This window comes from Opisthocomus hoazin, chromosome 6 (genome assembly GCF_030867145.1).
Source record: "Opisthocomus hoazin isolate bOpiHoa1 chromosome 6, bOpiHoa1.hap1, whole genome shotgun sequence".
Lineage (NCBI taxonomy): Eukaryota > Metazoa > Chordata > Aves > Opisthocomiformes > Opisthocomidae > Opisthocomus > Opisthocomus hoazin.
Window position 1 is genome coordinate 31589377 of NC_134419.1, and position 21525 is coordinate 31610901.

The 21525-nt window shown below is 63.7% G+C and overlaps 2 protein-coding genes across 2 annotated transcripts in view; both read right to left on the reverse strand.

Annotated features, from left to right (window-relative positions):
- Positions 1 to 5587, reverse strand: part of LHX4 (LIM homeobox 4) — an 8441-nt gene extending 2854 nt beyond the window's left edge. Inside the window, 7 exon segments of the mRNA XM_075424100.1 lie at positions 434 to 517; positions 1308 to 1394; positions 4844 to 5038; positions 5121 to 5246; positions 5323 to 5497; positions 5500 to 5559; positions 5561 to 5587. Of these exon segments, the coding sequence (XP_075280215.1) occupies positions 434 to 517; positions 1308 to 1394; positions 4844 to 5038; positions 5121 to 5246; positions 5323 to 5497; positions 5500 to 5559; positions 5561 to 5587 (754 nt within the window).
- A 4756-nt stretch (positions 5588 to 10343) lies between these two features.
- Positions 10344 to 21167, reverse strand: QSOX1 (quiescin sulfhydryl oxidase 1). The gene is given in 13 exon segments (XM_075422522.1): positions 10344 to 11626; positions 11722 to 11737; positions 11739 to 11902; positions 12109 to 12248; positions 12342 to 12469; positions 14932 to 15061; positions 15283 to 15417; positions 15853 to 15998; positions 16186 to 16276; positions 17052 to 17154; positions 17329 to 17377; positions 18712 to 18812; positions 20909 to 21167. Coding segments are annotated over 13 exon segments (2190 nt in total). The 5' UTR covers positions 21165 to 21167; the 3' UTR covers positions 10344 to 10895.
- Between the last annotated feature and the right edge of the window lie 358 nt (positions 21168 to 21525).

Here is a 21525-nt window from a genome sequence, read left to right on the forward strand (position 1 = left end):
TCCTACAGGTAGGCAGCTTCTATAGATCTGAAGTGCTGGGTATTTATCCCTCTGTCTGCCCCAGTTCAGAATAAACGGGAGCCGCTGTAAAAGTCCGCAGGAGAAGATTGCCCGGTAAAAGCCCGGCACATCGTGCTGACATGCAGGCACAAAAGCAGATTGATTTTAGGGATAAAAAAATGAACAAAAAAACAAAACAAAACAAAAAAAACCCAGCCACAAAACCCAGCCACCCATGCCCTTAGCCAGAGCGTAAGAGCAGGAGAGATGTTTGTGGAGAGGGGCTGCCTCCGCGCCACCGAGAGAGGCCGCAGTAAATGGGGGGGGGGAGGTGTGCAGTGATTTTATTTTTACACTGCTCCAAGTGCTTGGGGGGGCTTCGGAGGGGCTCAGCGGTCCCCAAGCGAAGTGGCCGGGCTGGGTGGACCCTTACCGGGCACTGGCTGGGCATTGCCGGGCTGGCAGGGTGAGGGACCGGGGCCAGGGAGAGGGGACCTGCGGTACACTGGGCTGGGTGCTACCCCGGGGGGGGAAAAGGGAAAAAAAGGGGGAAAGTGAGGCCGAAAAAAGGGGCAGAAAGAGGGGAGGGAAGGGGGGGAAGCGGAAAAGGGGAAGGCAGGGGGAAAGGGGAAAGGAGGAGAGAAAAGAGGAAAGAAATAAAAGGGGAAAACAGAAAAGAAGAAAGAAGGGGAGAAAAGAAGGGAGAAAATAAAGGAGGAAAGGGGGGGAAAAGAAGGAAAAAGGGGGAAAAATAAAGGAGGAAAGGGGAATAAAGGAGGAAAGGGGAAAGAAGAGAAAAGGAGGAAAATAAAGGAGGAAGGAGGAAAGAAGAGAAAGGGGGGGAAAGAGGAAAGAAGGGGGGAAAGAGGAAAGAAGGGGGGAAAGAGGAAAGAAAGGGGGGGAAAGAGGAAAGAAAGGGGGGGGAAAGAGGAAAGAAGGGGGGAAAAGAGGAAAAAGGGGGGGGAAGAGGAAAGAAAGGGGGGGGGAAGAGGAAAGAAAGGGGGGGGAAGAGGAAAGAAAGGGGGGAAAAGAGGAAAGAACGGGGGAAAAGAGGAAAGAACGGGGGAAAAGAGGAAAGAAAGGGGGGAAGAGAAAGAAAGGGGGGAAGAGGAAAAGAAAGGGGGGAAGAGGAAAGAAAGGGGGGGGAAGAGGAAAGAAAGGGGGGGGAAGAGGAAAGAAAGGGGGGGAAGAGGAAAGAAAGGGGGGGAGAGGAAGGGAGGGAGGGAAAGGGTGGAAAAGGAAAAAGAAGGAAGGGGGAAGAGGAAAGGGAGGGAGAGAAAGGCGGGCGGGGGCGGGAAGGAAAAGACCGCAGAAGAAAATCGTATTATTCGAGCCTTCAGCAACATCAATTATCAACACTTCCGGGTGCTGCCCGGTCTCCCCAGCGCAGGCAGCTGATTTAATAATTCCGCAGGTGAGACAGTGACAACCCAGTGCCCTCCCGACCATATTTATCGGTGGCATTTATGCCTGTGCCGCACTAACAACACCAGAATAAATTTGAAAGAAAGAAAGAAAGAAAGAAAGAAAGAAAGAAAGAAAGAAAAGAAAGAAAGAAAGAAAGAAAGAAAGAAAGAAAGAAAGAAAGAAAGAAAGAAAGAAAGAAAGAAAGAAAGAAAGAAAGAAAGAAAGAAAGAAAGAAAGAAAAGAAAGAAAGAAAAGAAAGAAAGAAAAGAAAGAAAGAAAAAGAAAGAAAGAAAAAGAAAGAAAGAAGAAAGAGAAAGAAAGAAAAAGAAAGCAAGCAGTATCTACAGCTCCTCTCGGCCCCTCTCCTCCTCCTCACTCTGCAGACCCCTGGATGCTCTGGCCCCCCGCCGCTGGCAGCGGCCCCCCGGCAGCGGGTCGGCACCGGCCGCTGCTCCGCTGCCGCAGCCCTGCGGCTGGGGATGTCGCAAAGCCAGCCTTCTTCTCTATTTCATAAACCTATGTGTGTGCTTATGAAGGTCATTTATATATAAATGGGTATTTATCTACATGGGGATGTCTATACCCATAGACATAATCTCATATATATATGTATATATATGCATCCTCATGAGCTAACACAGCTTTCTCTTTCTTAACACCAGAAAGGCAGATGAATTTCTTCGCCTGCAGCAGACACGGCCAACATCTTCTTCCTCCAAATTTCCAGAGAAAAATAGTTTGGAGTTTTTTTTTGGGGGGGGGACGGAGACCTATTTTTTGCTGCCGATCTGTCCGCAGATGCGCGGCACCAACCGAGCGCAGGCCGGTCTGTGCGTGCACACGGGCGCGCGGAGCTCGCGTCGGCTTGGCTGCTCTCCCCCTACTAAATACTAAATAATAATAATAACAACAACAACAACAAATACTATTATAACAAATAAAAATAAAATGTAATAATGATAATAAACATAATAATAAATATAACAAATACAATAATTATAAATAAGAATCAAATATAATAACGATAATAAATATAGGTATACTGATAAATATAATAATAAAAATAATAATAAATATTATAATAGTAAATATAATGTACATAGTAAATATATATTATATAAATATAAAGAGTAAATATAAATAGTAAATATAAATAGTAAATACGAATAGTAAATATAAATAGTAAATATAAATAGTAAATATAATAATAACAACAACGACGGGGAGCTGCGGGGGGACCAGGAGTTGTTCCCAGTCAACCCACTGGTTTGCCTGGTGCACACAGATAGAAAAATATCTTCAAAACCCAGCCGAAACGCGGCCCCCGCGCCCCGCTGCGTGCCCTGGCAGGGAGGGGCTGTGCCGCTGCTCCCCCCCCCGCCCGCATTTCGCTGGTTTTAACGAAATTCTTGGCTCTGATGAGAATAACGCTGACGGCGAGCCCGGAGAGATGCTCCGGCAGCCAGCCCAGCCCGGGGGGGGCACACACAGCCCCCCTCTACCCCGGGACTCCCCCAGGGGTGCAGCAGCCCCAGTGCAAGCGCTCCCCGGGATTGGGGGGGGATGTGGTAAGGCTGGGGGTGTCCCCCCCCCTCCCCGCGGTGATGCTCCCGGGGGGGCACCGCAGCCGTATCCCATTCCAACCCGTAACAGCCAGTCCCGCAACCTGTGTGTGTGTGTGTGTGTCCCCAGCCCCCTCCCATGCACGGTGGCCCCCGAGTCGTCACCGGGACCGGGGGGGCGGCGGGTCCGCCTTCCCACCCCCCCCTCTCCCCGACGGGAAGAAGGATGGGAACGAAAGTAACCGGCGGGTGGGCTGGGAAACCCGCCCCGGGCAGCGCAGACCGGAGCGGCGGGGGGGGGGGGGGGGGGCGGGGGGCGGGGACACGAAGCGCTCCCGCAGTCCGGCCCCGCACCGCAAACTCCCCCCTCCTCCCCGAGTATGAGGGTTTTTGGGGGGTATTTTTGTTTTTTTAAGGGGAAGGGGTTATGACCCGCGGGGGGGGGGGGAGGGAAGCGGAGCGCAGAGGGGAAGCGGAGCGCAGAGGGGTCCGGTGCGGCCCCCCCCGCTACCGGAGCCCGCACCCACCACCGAGGAAAGCACCGAATCGGGGGGGTGCTTAAAAAAGACCCCGGCGAGGAGGAAACCTCGTTCCTTCGCAGGCAGAAAAACCCCTCCGACCCCTTCCTCTGCAGCGCAAACGACTTTCCCAGCGGCGATAATCAACACCCCCCCCCCGCCCCCAGCTCTCCCCAGCCCCTTGGCCAGAGGCCGGCGGCACCCGGGCACGATTTCCCGCAGCCTTTGGCAGAAGTTTGCGCTTCGGTGAGATTTAGCAAAACAATATTCATAAATAATATTCGGCTTCTTATGGTTTGGACGAACCCGTCTGCAGAGCTGGAGCTGTCGGGGGGGGGGGGGGGGATAAGAGATTCCCCCCCCCGGGCTCGGCTCCCCAAAACCTCGCCGAAGTGGGTGCTGCAGGGACCCAGCCCCTGCTAAAACCGGGGGAGGGGGGGAGGGGGGAAATCCGCGGTTCGACAGCGAACAGAAACGAAAACGCCGGCTGTTTTCACTCCGCGCCCGGTGAAACATCGAGGTGCTGCCGGGGGGGGACCCCGGGGCAGGCAGAACACCCCACCCCCCCGGAAGGCATCCCCCTGCCCGGGAGCAGCCCCTTGCCCCCGGGGATTATTTTTTCCCCTCCGCTGCGGGATATGATTAAAGGTACCCCGCCTGCAACTCCCCCCCCTCCCCCCCCCCGCCCTCCCCGGGCAACCGGATCGAAGCGGGGGATAACGGGGACTTCCCCCCCCGGCAGGACGGGGACTGGCGGGCAGGGGCAGCGGCTTCACTCCCCGCGGAGGAAAAAAAAAAGACACCCCACGGAAAACGAATTGCAGCCTCCCGGGGGGGACTCGGGCCGATGCGGGGCACGGAGCGGCGGAGGGGGGCTGCGGGGAGGCGGCCCGGAGCGGGCGGGCGGCCGGGGTGCGCCCATCCCCCACCCGGCCGCCGCCCGATCGCGGCCGCCTCCCCGCACAGCCCCCCCCCTCCCGCCGCTCCGTGCCCCGCAACTTTCCGGGTGTCCCGGGGTGGGAGGGGGGGGGCGGACACAGAGCGTCCCCCGGCTCCGGGCCCGCGGCGAGGCCCCGGTTTTCGAAAAACCGTTTGCAAACGGAAGGGAAAAAAAAAAAATAATAATAACAATAATAATATTAATTAACAGCAAGCCCCGCGCAGCTCCAGCCCGCGCCGCCCACGCGCAGGGCTCGGCCCTATAGAATCGGGGGGGGTGTTCTCGGCCCTATAGAAACGACTGAAACCCGCGCGGCTCCAGACACCCGTGGGGTGCAGGCACATCCACGCGGACGTGGGTGCACCCCCTCCCACCCCCCGCGCGCGCGGGCCTGCGCGCTCACCCGGGCACGCTACCTGTAGCTCTGGAGTATTTCGGGGGGGCCGGGGGTTTCGGTGGTTTCGGGGGGGCCGGGGTTTCGGTGGTTTCGGGACGGGCGCGGACGCGGCGGCAGCGGGAGCCGAGCCGGGCCCCCATCCCCGTCCCCCCCTCCCCGGTCCCGGTGACACGGCGCTGGGTCCCCGTCCCGCCGCCCGCCCGTCGGGCGCTGCCTGTCGCGATAAACGATATAAGCGGGGGGCGGCGTGCTGCGGGGCGGGGAGCGGGGCAGCGCACACACACACACACACGCACGCACGTCCACTCGCTCACGCACGGCAGGAGCCGACTGCCCCGTCGGGGCCGGGCCCGCACCGCTCCCGCCGGGGGCACCGCGCTGCCGGTTATTATGGGGCTGGGGGGGGGAAGGAATAAACGACCCTGGGGTGCGGGAGCGGGTGCGGGAGCTTTCCGCGGCGGGGAGCGCAAGGAGGGAAGAAGAGAAAAGCGTCCTTACGTTGCACCGGCACGCCGAGGATCTCGGGCAGCCCCTTGACAGCCCCTTCGGCAGCGAGCGCGGAGCTTTGCATCGTTTTATTGGCCCGGGGCGGGGGGGGGGGGGGGGGAGAAGCGGGGAAGGGCGGGAGGGCGGGAGACGGCCCGGGCCGGCGGAGCCCCGCGGCGGGAGGCAGCGCCGGGTCCCGCGGGCGGTGCCGGTGCCGGTGCCGGCCCGGGCGCGCCGCCGCAGCTGTGCCTGCCAGCGCCGCCCGCCTCCCATTCATTCCCCCTGCGGGGAGCGCGCCTGACGTCAACGCCCGCAAGGCCCGGGCCAATCGCCGCCGGGCTCCGGCCGCCGGGGGAGGGGCCTGAAGGCGGGGAGGCGGGGCTTGCGCGGCGGAGGCGGGGCCTGCGGGGAAGGGGCGGGGGCTAGGGGCGCCCAGCGGCCGCGAAGCGCGCCGGGGCCCGGCCCCCAGCGGCTGGCGCTGTCGCGACATGGTGCCGTCGCGACGTAGTGCCGTCGCGGCGTAGTGCTGTCGCGACATGGTGCTGTCCAGTCCCGGGGAGCTCTGTCCGTGGCGTGGGAGAGGGCGAAGAACCGAAGGCCCCGGTCTGCGCCTGTCCCTCCTGCTGGGACCGGGGAACGGGGGGCTGCCCAGCTGCGGGGACACCATCCCGTCGCCATCCCCTCGCCGCGACACCAGCGCCCAGCTGCCAACACCCGCTGTGGGCAACGCCAGCGAAAGCTCTGCTCCGACCAGGCGCTGGAGCACACCCGGGCCCCGTCGCGACAGCGTCTCCCACCACGACACGTGTGGGCATGGAAAGAGCCACCCCGACATAATGGCCACCACACAAGGGCGGCGATGCCGAAGGCCCAGGGCGAAGGGCTCGGCCTGATGCCGGCTTCCGGAAAGATCCCTGCGGGTCTTGGCCAGGGGAAAACCCTGGGGCACCCCAACCACGCGTCGCGAGGCAGCGGGACCCCGCGGCAAAGGGCCCGGTGAGGATGCCAACGGCTGGCGGTAGCTGGAGCGCTGCCCAGCTTGGCGACGCCGGTGCCATGCGGCCCCGAAGCGCTGCGGCGTCCGGCTCTGCCCGTGCCGTGCGGCGTTGACAGGCGGAGACGCAAGCGCAGAGGCTTTTCCCACCTGGAAAAACCCGAACCGGCCCCCTTGGGAAAAGCGCGGGTGGGACGAGCCAGTGTCGTTTAAAAATAAAACGTCATTTAAAAATTAAAAATAATAAAACCTAAGAAATGTATTAAGCTTGATGAATTCCTTCAGAAAAAAAATGATAGTTTTTCACTGAGCTGCTCGGTTTTTAACCCCAAAGCTCCGTTTTCCCAGCAAAGCCCCGGCCGGCTCGTCCGGCACCACCAGGCAGAGACCGTGTGCGCTCATTGCAGCAGTGAGCCCCCCCCCCCCCCAGCCCCCAACCCACCAAGCCCCGAAATCAGCCTCCCGCCACGGGGGGGAGGTGGTCCCATCCCCTCCCCTGCTCCCCTACATCATGAGCTGGCTCTGCAGTGCATTAACCCCCGGCCACCTGTGCCCCCCAGCCCCTGGGGGCAGGGCCACCGCCCCCCCCGGGGCATCCCCAGCCACCCGGGGGACGCAGAAAGGCAGGTCCCTAAGGAGGGTTGGCAGGAGAAGTTTTGCCGGACGCGTGGACGGACAGACAGACGGACACAGCCCCACCGCTTCGCATTTCCAACCTATTTCCCTAATTATTCCACCGCTGGTGGGGGCCATCTCGTCCCCTCCCCTCCGACACGCTCTGATTTACCTCTCAGCCGGGCTAACAGCCCCCCCACCCCCTGCTCCTCGGGGAATTGAATTTTCATTCATTTTCTGCTTTGCCAGATAGATCCGGCCCCCTCCGCCCCGCTCGGGATCGCTCGAAGGGAGCTTTGGGGAGCAGCGTGCTGCTTGGGGGGGGGGGGTTGCCCCCACCACTGTCCCCTGAAAAAAAAACCAACCCCAAACACCAGCAGCTTCCTCCTTGCTCGCTCTTGGCTCGCCGCATCTTCCCAGTAGAGCCTTCATCCCCTCCCCGCTGTTGCAGTGTTGCTTTGTGCCCCCCCCATCGCTCCCGCTGTCCATCTGTTCCTCGTGCTGGTGAGTTTTGGGGCTCTTTCAGGGGTTTTTTTTTTGGGTTTGGTTTCCCCAGCACAGCCCGGTTCCCTGGAGAGCAGGGAGGGCAGGGTGGTCCAGGTGGGCATACGCTGCTGGCCCCGCAACCCCCCTCCGTGCCACCCAAGACGGTTGGACTCGATGACCTCAGAGGTCTTCTCCAGCCCTAACGGTTCTGCGATTCTAAGATGCTGCCGGGTCCTGGTGGTGCCCGATGAGGGGGGGGTGACACGTCACAGGGGGCAAAAGCCTCCCCCCTCAGGCTTCCTCCTCCCCCAAAGCTAAATCCGGGCTGAGGACCGACACAGCGCACCCACAGAAGGGTGATCGTCAGGATCTGCAGAGGGTCGTGTTTCCAGGGCGGCTCTGGGGGGGCCTCTGGCCCCATGCAGATGCCCCCCCTCTCCTTCATCTACATCACCTGAGCCCTGCCCACGGCCCCGCAGCTGGACAGAGACACCGGCAGCGCGACGCGACGATGCAAAACCCACAAACGAGCAGGGACGGTTTAGTCAGTATTAATTGATAACAAAAAAAGCAGGTAAAAGCCCGGAGCCTTTGCCAACACCCGGACCCAGCCCCCACCCCCCCCCCCCCCCACCCCGTGCTCCCCCAGCCCTGGGAACTGCGGACGCCGAGGGCAGCGGGGACATCGCTGCACCAAGGGTGATTCAAGGTGGGATTTTTTTGGGGGGGTGCAAGGAAAACCCACTCCTGGCCCTCACCCAGGGGGGTGTGAGCGCAGCCGTGTCCCCCCACCAGCAAAACCTGGGGGGGCTTGGAGGTGCTGGGGACCTCAGGCGACAGCGGGGGCTTCACAGCACCCATGCAGCAAGTGCGCCAGGTCTCAGCCCACCTCCCAGAGTCCCCCTGGCATGACGAAACCAGCTCCCCCAGCCCAAAGCGGGGTGGGGGAGGGTGGAGAGAAATGCCCTTATGGGCCCAAAACTGCCACAGCCACCCTTTGGCACGGGGCAACTCCCCCCCGTGTGCACAGCCTGCCAGCAGCCCCCGCCGCTCCCCACTTCACCCCCCCCCAATAGTTACCCGTGACCCCATCCCACACCCCCCTACGGTGAGGAGGAGCACGGAGCGACCCGGGTACTCACCACCGGCCAGAGAAAGCCTCTCCCGTTGCAGGTGCTGCCGAGCGGAGCATCGCTAATTGTTATCGAAAATTAATCGATGCTAAGTGAACCCCCCCCCGGTGATTTTACGGCCCAAGCGGGGGGATGCTGGTGGAGAAAGGGTCTCTCCCGCACCAAGGAGTGAAAGGGATGAGGGGCGAAGCGAGCGCCGAGGGGTGGGAAGGTGGCTGGGCGTGTGGGGGGCCGGCCGCCGGCCAGGCGGAAAATTAAATTGCGCTTGAGGGTAAATTGTATTAGGGAACGGAGGCCGCCTCGCGCCGGCCTGCGGCCATTTGGGTAATTAGCCGTGCTGGGAAGGGGTCACCTCCTTGGGGAGGGCAGCTCGGGGGGCTCGGAGCACGGTGTGTCCCCCCCAGACAGCCCATCCCACCTGCAAGAGCATCCATGGCACGGTGTGATGCTTGGGTGGGGACGCTGCCCCGAGGGGGACGGTGTGGGGGTGCTCCTGCCCGCGAGGGTCCCCAGCTGCTGGCAGGGTAGGGGGGCACACCCCAGTGCCACGGCCCAGGAGGGCTGGGACTGCACCACACAGGATTAGGGAAAAGTCTGTTTCCTGGACTCTCTTTTTTCCCTGCGCGCAGGGGCAGCTGTAGCTCCCCGGTCTGTAAATCGCCTGGCGGGGGGATGCTAATCTGCCCGCTGCCCCCCTCCTGGCACCCACCGCCCCAGCCCCAAGCCCCCGCACCCTCCTGCTGCATCCCCCCGACGCACCCGGGCCAGGGAGCAGCTGGTGGGGACGGGGTGCGGGTTACTGACGTCGGGGGATTAACACCCCCCACCCCCCGAGGAAATCAAGGAGCAGGAGGGAGCAGGGCTCCCCACCCATCACCCGGCTTGGGGGGGGACGCAGACCCCCCTCCGTGGCGGGATGAGGCCGCCAAGGACCTGGCTAAGGAACATGGCCAAGGGCAAGCGGGCCAGCAGTGGCAGGGGTGGCAGCCCCCATCCCGTGGAGGTGTGACCATGCACAGGCACCAAAGAAGGAGGAAAGGCAGAGCGAGAAAATTTATTTCAAGGGCAGGTGAGGGAGGAAGGTCCGGAGGAGCCAGAGCTCTTGGTGCCCGGGCAGCGGCGGAGCCGGCCAATCCCCTTCCCCATCCCGCCGGCCCTCGCCTCCCACCTGGGCAAAGTGAAGATATCAAAGAAAAAGGCTCCAAATCGGATTGACACCCCCCCCCCCCCTTAATAAAGTTTATTATCGGCTGGGCTCTAATCCTTTTAAATCCCCCGCGTGGGGGGAAGAGCCAGGATTAGGGGGAGGGCAGCGTAATCCCAATGAATTTGTTACAGGGGGATTTAGGCAGCGCCGGGAGAGCAGATGGCCCCGGCCCTGGAAAACAACCATTTTCCTTAATGATTCCTAACAAGGATAAAAGGGCAGGGAGCATCGGGGACAGGCCCCGGTCCCCCGGGGGTGACGCAGGGATGCTCACGCGCGTCCCTCCTCACTCTGGACCACGGGCACAGCCGGCACCCAAGTGCAGCTCCACGGCTCGCGGTGACTTTTTTCTGGCAGCTTCCTGGCCCCCTCCCCATCACCCCGCTTGAGGACAAACCACGAGCCACCCCAACCCCGGCGCCATGTGAGGGGGGCAGCTGGCCACCGGCGCACCCAAGAGCAAAAAAGCAAGAGAAAACGTACAATCACGACAATTAAAAATCTTTAAAGGGTTTCAACGGAGCCAGCGCTCTTCCCGGGGTGATGGGGACGGCAGGGAGGGGAGGTGCTGCCCAGGGACCAGCCGACACAGCAGGGCTGGCGTTGGCAAAAATAATTTATTCCACCAAGACAAGCAGAGAGCGAGCAACAGCGTGGGGAGGGGGCAAGGGGGGACACACACACACCCCCCGGTCCACGTCTCAAAGGGGGGAGAACACACAAAACGCAGCTGAACCCACAAGTGCCACCCCCCCGCCCAGCGGTGCCCGCTTTTTGGGGTGCTAAACCCACGCCCTCCCGGCCCTGGTAGTGGTTTGACCCCAAAGGGCTGCTCCCCGGCGTGGGACTGGGCTTCCCAGTTTGAAACCAGTCCGGCAGCGTGGAGCTCCCGAGGGCAACTGGGCGCCGAGACACGAACTGCCGTCGGCATCCCAGCTCCCGCTCACCCGAAAACACGGCACCGCGACCGGAGAGCGGGACGCTCCGACACCTGCTTCCCCCCCAAAACCAGCAACACCGCACTCCAACCCTGGGCGAGGAAACTGCTGGGTGGGGGGATGCACCGAACCCCTTCCCGCCGGGGCACAGGACCCCGTCTCAGCAGCCCACCCACTCCGGGGGCAGCCCCCCCGGCCCCCTGCCACGGCTCTCAGGCCACAGGGAAGCTGGGGCGGCCTTTCCGGGCGCGGGTGCGGAGGCGGAAGAAGGTGTACATGCCCAGGAGGCACATGGAGGAGAGGAAGTAAAGCACGATGCAGAGGCTGATGTCCAGGCGGGAGAAGCCCAAGCCGAGCACCCGCAGCCAGGGGCTCCTCCGCACGCCCTCCCCAGCCTCCTCTTCCTCCCGGACCAGGACGCCGGGAGCCCGCCGGCGCTCCCGGCCCACGCCGGCGTCCTGGGGCAGGGCGATGGTGTCCCGTTTGCTGAGGCGCCGGCGCCGGCCGGCCGCCGCTCGCAGCGCCTGGCTCTTGAAGTGCTGCTCGCTGAAGGAGTCCAGGTCGACGATGTCCTCATCTACCTCCCGCAGCTTGGGGTTCAGCCGCACGATGCTGGGACGCCGCGGCTCGGGGGAGCCCGGTCGCCCCACAGCTCTCGTCTCGCCCCCCGTCTCCTTTTCCTCCTCTTCCTCCTCCTTCTCCCTCTCCTCTCGCAGCCCTTCGGTGCCCAGCCTGGCGCCCGTCCCCTCCCCGGCCACAGGGACAGGGTCTGCCTCGGCGTAGTCCCGGTGGATGTTGCCCGGGGAGAAGTGCACCTTGAGGAAGGCGAGCACGGCCGGCTCGTCCCAGGCGTGCACCCCTTGCTCCTCTTTGTGGCACTGGGGACACAGATCCGGCGGAGGCCACTGCATCTTGGGGAACTTGGGGTCCTCCGTGTCACCTCCTGCGGGGACCGGAGCCAGCGAGGGGGTTAGCGGGGACACCGCGACGCAACCCTCCCCCCATACCGGTATAAACCACCTCATGGCGCCCCCTTACCTGCCAGGCGAGCGTTTGACTTCGTTGTGGTGGGACCAGAGCCAGAGGACAGCCTCCTCCCGGCTGGCCACCCGGTCCATGGACTCGGCCGCCATGGCCTCGAAGTGCTCGGCGCATTCCCGGCAGCCGAAGAAGTGCCGGATGTAGCAGCGCATGGTGCCCAGCACCTCCAGCGGCAGCTCTGCGGGGAGGCAGAGGGTAACGGGGGGGGACACAAACAAAGGAGGGTGATTCCGGACCCCCACAGTGCAATCGCCAAGGTCCCACAGTCAGCAGCCCCGCACCCTGACTCCGTGGCTCTTGCCCTCCCCGTGGACCTGCTGGGTGGGGAGACAAGTCAGCACCCCTCCCCGAGAGCTGACACCCCCACCCCGGGGACGCCGATACCTTTGTCGGGGCCGCTCTGGGCAGCCTGGAGGGTCAGCAGGTGGAAGACGGTCCACAGCCCGCAGGGGTAGCCGCGGAAGTGGGGTTCGCTGCCCTGGCAGCCCACCCAGGTCACGTTGGTGGGGAGCACGGCAGGGGGGGGAGGCCTGGAGGACAGAGGGACGCGACGTGTCGGAGCTGGCGGGGTGGTGAGGGGAAAGGGACAGGGGTGAGGAGAGCAGGGGCCGGGGTCCCTTACGTCTCTGTTATTCTTCATGGCCTCCTTCAAGGCGCTGCGGGGCAGCTCGGGCTCTGTCCAGTTCCTCAGCCAGCCGTCCAGGGACCGCAGGTAGGTCTGCACGCATGGACGCCCGGGGAAGTACTGCGGGGAGGGGGGAGAGCGGTGAGGAACCCCAGACCCCGCCACGAGCAGCCCACCAGCACCCCCAGCTCGCTGGGATGGGCTCCGGGCAGCGCCGGCATCCTCTACAGCATTGTGTGCCGGAGGGCTCTGGCCCCGAGGGGCTGGGGGCCGCGGCGAGACCCCTGCCCGTGCATTCAGGCTCCGAACCCCGGCCCCGTCTGAGGGACGCAAAAAGCCACTCCGACCGTAAGTCAGCACAAAGCCGATTAGCAGCAGCGCTTCGAAACCGCAGGCGCTGCGGGAGAGGGGGCAGCCCGCCAAGCGTATGCCACCAGCGGACGGACGGACGAGCTCACGGGGAGGATGCGTCCAGCAGCACACAGGCAAAGCCGCGACGGCGGGGCAGTGAAAGGAAGGAGAAAGGAAGGAGCGTTTTGCTAAGCCTGAGCCGTTCTCCCCGGGCCTGCGGGGAATCACACTGAAAAGTCCCAGATTCGCGGGGGAACTGATCTGTGCCCCGGCATTTCTGCTGCAGAAGGCAGCTCCCTCACGGGAAGCTTCGCCACACGACGCCTTGCTATCCAGGCACCACTTCTTTCCACGTTAGGGTTTTTTTCCCCCCCCTCCCCGTTTCCTTGCCTTAAATAACTCTTGGGAAGGCAACGGTTAAGGCCGGGACCCGCTGGCTGGGTTCTGGTGGCAATCCTGGGGACGCTGCTCCGTCCCGTGGATGAGCGCGGCAACGGCAGCAGCAGCTCGGCATTCTCGGGGAAGCCACAGCACCCAGCACCCACCTGCCCGCGGCGGGGACGCAGCTCTGCCTCCTCGCCAAACCCGGTGGCTTGGCCAACGAGGGGAAGGTTTGAGGGAAGAACTAAAAGGTGGTAAAGGCTGAGGGAGCTGGGCTTGTTCAGCCTGGAGAAGAGAAGGCTGAGAGGGGACCTTAGAAATGCTTATAAATATCTGCAGGGTGGGTGTCAGGAGGATGGGGCCACACTCTTTCCAGTGGTGCCCAGCAACAGGACAAGGGGCAACGGGCACAAACTGAAGCCGAGGAAGTTCCAGCTGAACATGAGGAAGAACTTCTTCCTCCCTCTGAGGGTGACGGAGATCTGGCATAGGCTGCCCAGGGAGGTTGTGGAGTCTCCTTCTCTGGAGATATTCAAGCCCCGCCTGGACAAGGTCCTGTGCAGCCTGCTCTGGGTGACCCTGCTTCGGCAGGGGGTTGGACTGGGTGACCCACAGAGGTCCCTTCCAGCCCCTACCATTCTGTGATTCTGTGATCAAATAAAAACCACCGCCGCTCCCGGCCACCCCGGCAAGCTCGCACCCTTGGCCAGGGAGCTGGGACAGGGCTGGGGACAGGGCTCCTTCTACCCCACTGCTGGAAAACCTCAGACAAACGCCGCGCTCCATCCCACCAGGAGATTAAGCTGCCCTGCTTCTGCCAGCTCAAAGCTCCTACACACTTAGGTTTCACCAAGCCCAACAGAGGAGCAGAAAGACCTTAAATTGGGCTCTCCCAGAGGCAGAGCAGGAGTCCCCTTCCCAGACTACCGAACAAGCCCACAGGGATCAGCCCCCTGAGCCGGGCGATCAGAGCTACAAACCCTTCCGATCCTCTCTGCCGCCCTGGCAGCTGACAGCACCTCTTCTCAAAAGACCCACTGCCTCATCACGACACCCGCTGCCAGCGCCGAGCCTGCTGTCCGCCGATACCCCTACCCCAGCTCTCGTCTGAAACCTTCCAGCACCCACTGACAGAATCACAGAATGGTCGGGGTTGGAAGGGACCTCTGTGGGTCACCCAGCCCAACCCCCTGCCCAAGCAGGGTCACCCAGAGCAGGCTGCACAGGACCGCGTCCAGGCGGGTCTTGAACATCTCCAGAGAAGGAGACTCCACAACCTCCCTGGGCAGCCTGTGCCAGATCTCCGTCACCCTCAGAGGGAAGAAGTTCTTCCTCATGTTCAGCTGGAACTTCCTCTGCTTCAGTTTGTGCCCATTGCCCCTTGTCCTGTTGCTGGGCACCACTAGAAAGAGTCTGGCCCCATCCTCCTGACACCCACCCTGCAGATATTTATTGGCATTTCTAAGGTCCCCTTCTCAGCCTTCTCTTCTCCAGGCTGAACAAGCCCAGCTCCCTCAGCCTCTCCTCATAGGAGAGATGCTCCTGTCCCCTCATCATCCTCGTAGCCCTCCGCTGGACTCTCTCCAGTAGCTCCTCAACTTTCTTGAACTGGGGAGCCCACAACTGGACACAGCACTCCCGGCTCCCGTTGGGACTCTGGGCTGAGTTTGGAGACCCATGGGGACGGGGACAGCCCCACGGCGGCTGCGGGATGCACTGAGCACCAGGACATGGGGCTGGCATCGGCGACTGTGAGCAGTGGGACGCAGTGCTGCGCACCCCGTGTTTGCATTTCGCTTCCAAACAGCTACCATGCGGTGTGGGCCACCCGTCTGCTGACAGCTCCTCACCTTCACCAGCGTGGCCACGTAGCACTTGAGGGCGGCCAGCTGGGCTCCCGACAGCGCGGCAGGACGGGCAGCCTCCACCCGCAGCGAGTAGTGCAGCGTGGACTCCAGGTCGGCCACGTACACCTTGGAGCTGGGGAGGGCAGCGCAACACGGGGGTCCGTCAGCCCGGTAACCCCCACCCCCAGGGACCCAGCCACCGTTTTTTTTCCCACCCTGCCCCCCTCCCCCCCCTCCGGGAAAGGCACAGTCCCAGCCCGTTGCCCACCCGCGGCCACGGCATCTCCTCCCCACACCAGCCCCAGCCTCCCGCAGCCCCCAGGCGATGGAGGTGGGGGGGGGGGGGTCTCTGACCGGTCAGCATGTTTCGGCTGGGACGCGTTTGTCTCGTTGGAAGCGCTGGCGGTCACGTTCAGCTTGTAGGAGCCGCGGGTGACGCCCGAGAGCATACGCAGGTAGTAGGTGTAAAAGGAGCGCGCCTCCACGTGCCTGCAAGGAAGGAGAAACCGTGAGCAAGACCCTCGTCCCTCCCAAACATCCCCCAGCCCCGAGCAGGAAGCAAAGGGGATCAAAGACTCGGCCCGGTCGGCAACTCGGAGGTGGGGAATGAGCGCGGCGTGGTCCGTGCTCCCCACCTGCCTCGACAGCGGGCATCCCGGTACGAAACCCAGAGCAGAGCTGAGCCCCGGGCCGCCACGCCGTGCCACCTCCAGGCAGATGCGGCGGAGGGATGGCTCCGTCACAAGCTATTTCCCCTGCTCCGGGCAGGGCTGGCAGCCTGTTTCAGGGCTCTGGCCCCCCAGCAGCCCTCCCGCCCCACCCCCTGTCTCCTTCCTAACGAGCCTTCCCACAAGCGGAGACACAGGGCACAAGCCTGGCACCCCCCGGGCTCCCCAGCCACCCCGCTCCGTGCCCCGCACTCACACGGGCAGGCGGGTGAAGGAGCCGTTGCGGAGGAGCAGGTAGCCCGAGGGGAAGGAGGTGACGCCAAACTTCTTCACCAGCTCTTCCTCGCTGCTCAGCACCCTCCTCACCGCCACGTTCTCGTACTGCAGCATGTCCAGGGCCACCTGCGAGCCCAGCAGCCCCGGGGTCAGACAGGGGTGCGGCGGGATCCCCAGCCCCACCTCAGCACCCTGTATAACACTTTGCACTTGCAAAGCAGCACGCAAGCCGAGCAGGGAGGCACCCAGGAGTTCTCCAGCACTGGGGAGAAGGGCTTCTAGAGAAAAGGGGGATAAATGCGGCTGCACCCACCTCCCTGCCCACAAAGGAGTTGCTCTTCTCGAAGATCAGCGCCAGGTACTGGTCCTTGTTCCTCTGGAAGAAGGTGCGAACCTCCTCCGTGCTGCAAAAGAGATGAGGATGGCAGCAGGTGCCTCGGCATCGCCGGACGCTCTGCCTCCAGTCCGACAGGAGCTCGGCCCCAGGGATTCGGCTGGGGCAGGCACAGCCCCACCGAGCAGGCAACTCCTCCCCGCCTAAGTTTCCAGCCCCATTTTCTGTTCTGGTTCAGAGGTTTTGAGAAAACCCGCTGGGGTCAGCCAAGGCAGCAGAAAACAAAGCATGGGCAGGGCAGGGCAGGGCAGCAGAGAGCTGCGCACTCACCCAGGTGAGAAAACAAACTTGAAGCAGGGTTGTTGGCTTTCTGGCTAGGACATGGAGGCACCGGAGACCTGAAGCACGTGTCAGGCTCGACCACGGCTTTGGGAAAGCCAAATCTTCCCCCCCCCGGGACAGCAGAACAACCGCCTGCCTCCGGCCAAGACAACTCCGATCCCAACTAATTTGCACCGGATCAAGAAAACCCTTTCTCAGGGCAGGAAAAGGCTGCTGACGGCAGCGGGCTCACTCAGCGTGGCACGGCACTGCCACGTCCCCGGCCCAGGCACCGCTTGCTCTAATTAAGGCCGACGAGCAGGTTCATTAGGAGATGTAACAACACGGCTCGTCTCATCCGGGCTACGTAAATGGCTCTCGCCTGAGCAGGTCATCTGCTTCTCCCTGGGATGGGGGCGATGCAGCAGCTGCTCCGTGCTCGTTTTTGGCTCAGATTTCCCCCGAAACCAGCTCTCCGTGGGACGGAGGCGGCTGGAGCCACCCTCCCATCACGTCGTCCCTACCTCGCCGGCTCCAGCGGAGGACAGGCGGGCGGCCAGGCATCCCGGCTCTGCTCCAGGTTGGCGATGATGGCATGGCGCAGGTCCTCGACAGTGGCGCTGGGATCTGCCGGGGACAGGAGGCCAAGGGGTTGGTCCCGGGGCAGGTGGTGCCACAGGCTGAGCCGAGGGGAGCCGCTCTGAGCTGTCCCCCCGGGTCCCAACGCACAGGGGTGTGGGCAGCAGGGCTGTTTGCACCCGGGATTAAAAAAAAACAAACCCCGTGGCTCTGAATACTCACTTGTAATTCTTATCCCATCCTCTGCCTTCTTGCTAAAAGCTCTGAAAAACTGAAAGGGGAGAAAAAAAACACAAGGGGAAATTGGGGCGAGGGAGTTTGGAGAGGTCAGGGAGGCAGCACGGCCCAGCAGGCAGAGAGTCCCTCCCCAGACCGGCTCTGCCTCAGTTTCCCCACCATGTCACAGCATGCTGACCGACACCAGCCACACCAGAGGGAGCTCTTGGCTGTGTCCCCACCTCCCGGGGCATCTCTGGAGGCCAGGGATGCCAGCAGGGGCTGGGAGCCATCTCCAGCCGAGGGCTGAGCACTGGCAGCAGCAGGGCAGGCATCTCCAGGGGTCCCAGGGAGGCAGCCAGGACCTTCCAAGCCCTACAAACCGCTGTCTCCCTGCTCCAGAGCTCTCACAAAGTGGGCAAGAGGGGTTTTTTTCCCCCACTCCCGGCCTCCCACTGCGGCTCCGGTGCCCGCAGTACAGCCGGAGCGGCGAAACCGGGTTGCGTCAGCCAGGTGTTTGCTTTGCAGGCTGGGCTGGGAACGCGAGCTGTTTGCAAAAGATGTTTGGTGGGGACGGGGGACGCGAAGCAAGTGACTTCTTGGCACCGCCACATCAGCACGCCTCCCGGCCCCAGGAGATGTTTCAGTCCACATCCCGCGGGCGGTGGGTGCGCGGTGAGACCCCGGGGCAGGGCTGGGGCACGAGCCAACGCCCCCGGCAAACCCCCAAATCTGACCCCGCCTCGGGCTGAGCCTGTAAGCCGGGACCGAAGGCACGGCTGATGACCCCCTTATCCCCCCGGTGCCGCCTCACGGCGATCCTGGCTTTCGCTGCCTGCACCTGGAGTGCTTCAGTGTTACTGCTTGTGTCGGACCGACGCTCTGTTTGCGGTGGGAAACGCCGCGATCCGGCTCAGGGATCAACAGCTCAGGGGCTGGGCGCAGGAGGAGGGACAGCACCTCACAGGCCACCGCAGAAGGCCCCCAGTTGAGCCCCGCGCAGCCTCTCGCAGCATCCCCGTGCCCTCCTCCAAATCCCGTGCCCGCAGCCACCCTCTGCCCTCCAGCAGCCTTTCCCGGGCATTTCCAGCTCAGGTTTCGGACTCTCCCCTGTCTTAGGGGAGCTCTGGCCTCTGCGTTTCACCACCAAGCCCCGGTTTGGTTTTCCCCCTCCTTGTTGCTCCATCACCCAGGAGCTGCGCCAGCTGCAGCCCAGCCACAGCCATGTTTTGGGGAAGGGTGAAACAGCTCCAGCCTGCAAAGCCTCACAGGGAATATTTTGGTGCCGTCGCGCTGTCAGTCTGATTGAGCAAGAGAGGGACAAGCCAAAAGGCAGGGCACAGCGAAAACAGGGCGCTGGCAAACACGCTGGGCACGCGCAGCCCCTACCTTCAGCGTGGGGAAGCCAGTGATCCCGAAATCGATGCACACTTGCTGGTTGGCCTCGTCGGCGCAGTCGATGGCCGCCAGCGTCACCGCAGGCCTCCACTCTGCGGGGACAGAGGACGCCGTCAGCACAGCTCAGCCCCGAAAACCGCCCCGCTCCCCGCAGCCACCACGGGGACCTCCCGCCGCGCTGGGGGCCCGGCCCCGAAATCACGGCTCGCCCCTGGCGGGAGACCAGCTGATGGTTTCCAAGCCACCAACACGCGAAGCCGCGGGCCGTGCCAGTGTCTGGCCGCCCTACTTTTCGTGTGGCGGGAGCGTGGGGAAAGCCGCGCGAGGCGGAACCAGGCTTCGCGTGCCCTGCCCTCGCCAGCTCCGCGGCTGCCTGCCCGTCTGGTTCTGCCTGCCCGGCTTCTGCCCCGGCGGCAAGAGGACGCCGGGAGAAGGGGAGGGATGGCTAACTGCGGCCGGGGAGAGCAGGGAACGCGGGCTCCAGCTCGTCTCGCCCCAGACCGAAGGCAGGGTCGATAACTGAGAGGGGACAACCCAAAACTAGCGGCCGGGACGCCGTGGTGGAGCCTGCCCAGGTGCGGAGCATCCACTCCCCTGCTGCGTCCCTCCACCGCCGGCTCCCCAGGGATGACCAGCGGGTCCCTGGGGTAAAACAGAGATGAGCAGCCTGGTCTGGTGGAAGATGTCCCTGCTCATGGCAGGGGGGTTGGAACCAGAGGATCTTTAAGGTCCCTTCCAACCCAAGCCATTCTATGATTCTATGAAGTAATGGGGGCACGGAAGCATTCTAAGCAGCGGGTTCTGCAAGCCAACAGCAAGATGGAGATAAAGCTCTGAAATGCCTCCTTCTTGGTATGAAGGACACAAGCTGGAGAACGCCCAGGCTCTCCTTCGAGCAGGACAGCGGCACACAGATGGAGCCTGTGGGGGAACCGGCCAGAGATGGGGACCTGCTGGGACCATCCTGCGTTGTCCCAGGTGACGGGGCGGGTGGGCTGCTCCCTGTTGCCGCGGCACCAGCGGCACGGGAAGGCCAGTGCCAAGCCACGCTGACAGGAGCCAGCCACGCTCCCGGACTCATCGGCACGTGGTGCCCACGGGTCACCCAGCATCCTCCCCGCCCACCCCACTCCCACGAAAATCCACCCGAGGATGCCAAGCAGCACGGTGGGCGGCTTCCCCGCCCCGTCTCCGCGGACACCCCATCCGCAGCCCGGTCTGAGGAGCAGTGAGCCCTGGGGGGGGGAACCCCGCTTTGGAGAGAGGCCAGGACAGCCGGCGTTCTGCCGCCGGGCTCGGGCACGCACCCCGTTCCTCACATCCTGCCCCGTCGGGGAGCGCTGACGGCATCCCTTCGAAGGGATGGCATCCCCTGGGAAGGACGGGGTGCCCGCCCTGACCAGCACCCTGCCTCACCGGGCAGCCACCGTGCCGCATCAATCAGCGCAGTAACAGGGAGAAGCCGTGCGCAGCCGGGGATGCCGAGGGGGCTGGGAGCGGGCTGCGAGGGTCCCCGAGCGGGGCTGGGCACCAGCCAGGCCCGGGCATCAAGGTCAAAGCCGGGAACAAAGCGGCTGGGATCGGCTCAGCGCCCTGCCAGCCTCTCCCGGGGGGCACAGGGGGTGAGGGAGGGTCGGGGGGGGGCAGCGGGACCCCCCATGCCTGGGGCAGGCTCAGCTTGAGCTTATCCCAGCTAAGGGGGCTCCAGGCAAGGGGGAATGCCCTGGGCATCACGGGGGGGGGGGGGGGGGGGGGGGGGGGAATAGCCTTCCCACCAGGCCGATGCTCCAGCGAGGCTGTGCCAGGGCCCCAGGGGGATTTCGGGGTGCAGACGGCGGGTAGGGCAGTGAGGATTGAGGGGTGCTGATGGGAAGGGTGCAGGGGTGCTGACGGGGCGGAGGATGCAGGGCCTGGGATGTGGGGAGGATGCCAGAGCGCTGATGGAGAGAAGGATGATGGGGCAAGGAGGCGGGAGGGATTTCGGGGTGCCGGCAGGAGAACAGACAGGGATGCAGGGGGGATCCGCGGGCGCTGATGAGGGCAGGGGGACAGAGACACGGGGGATTACACGGGACAAGACAGAGACGGGGATGCGGGGGGCGGGGAGAAACAAGGTCAAGGACACAGGGAGGGTTTGGGGGTGCGGGGAAGGGGGGGGGGGAGCAGGGCAGCCGTGCCGTGGACTCACCGCGGATGTCGCGGGCCAGGGCCCGCCATGTGGGCGCGAAGTGGACGCAGTGCCCGCACCAGGAGGCGAAGAACTCGACGGCCCAAGCGCCGGGGGACCCCAGCAGCCTCCCCTCCGCCCCGGTCCCCAGCAGCTCCACAGGGTCAGAGGCCGAGTACAGCCCTCGTGGTCGCGCCGCCGGCAGAGCCAGCGCCAGCACCAGGGCCGCGGCCGGCCACCAGCACCCGCCGCCCCTCGCCCCCCGCCGCCGCCCCATCGCTCGCCAGGCCGCCCGCCAGGCCGCCCGCCGCCGCCGCCGCCCGCCGCCTTTAGGGCCGCCCGCAAGCCCCGCCCACCGGGGGCGGGGTCAACGCCGCCCGCATTGCGGCGCCCCCTGTCGGGCGCGCAGCGGCGCTCGCCTTGCGCCCCCGCAATCCTCGGCACCTCCATCCACATCATGGGGGTGCACCAAACAGCACACCCCCCCCCCCCTCCTCGGCATCACCCCGCAACCCTCAGCACCTCCATCCACATCATGGGGGTGCAGCAAAGAGCAACCCCCCCCAGCCTCCCCTCCGTGGCATCACCCCGCAACCCTCGGCACCTCCACGTCATGGGGGTGCCCCAAACAGCACCCC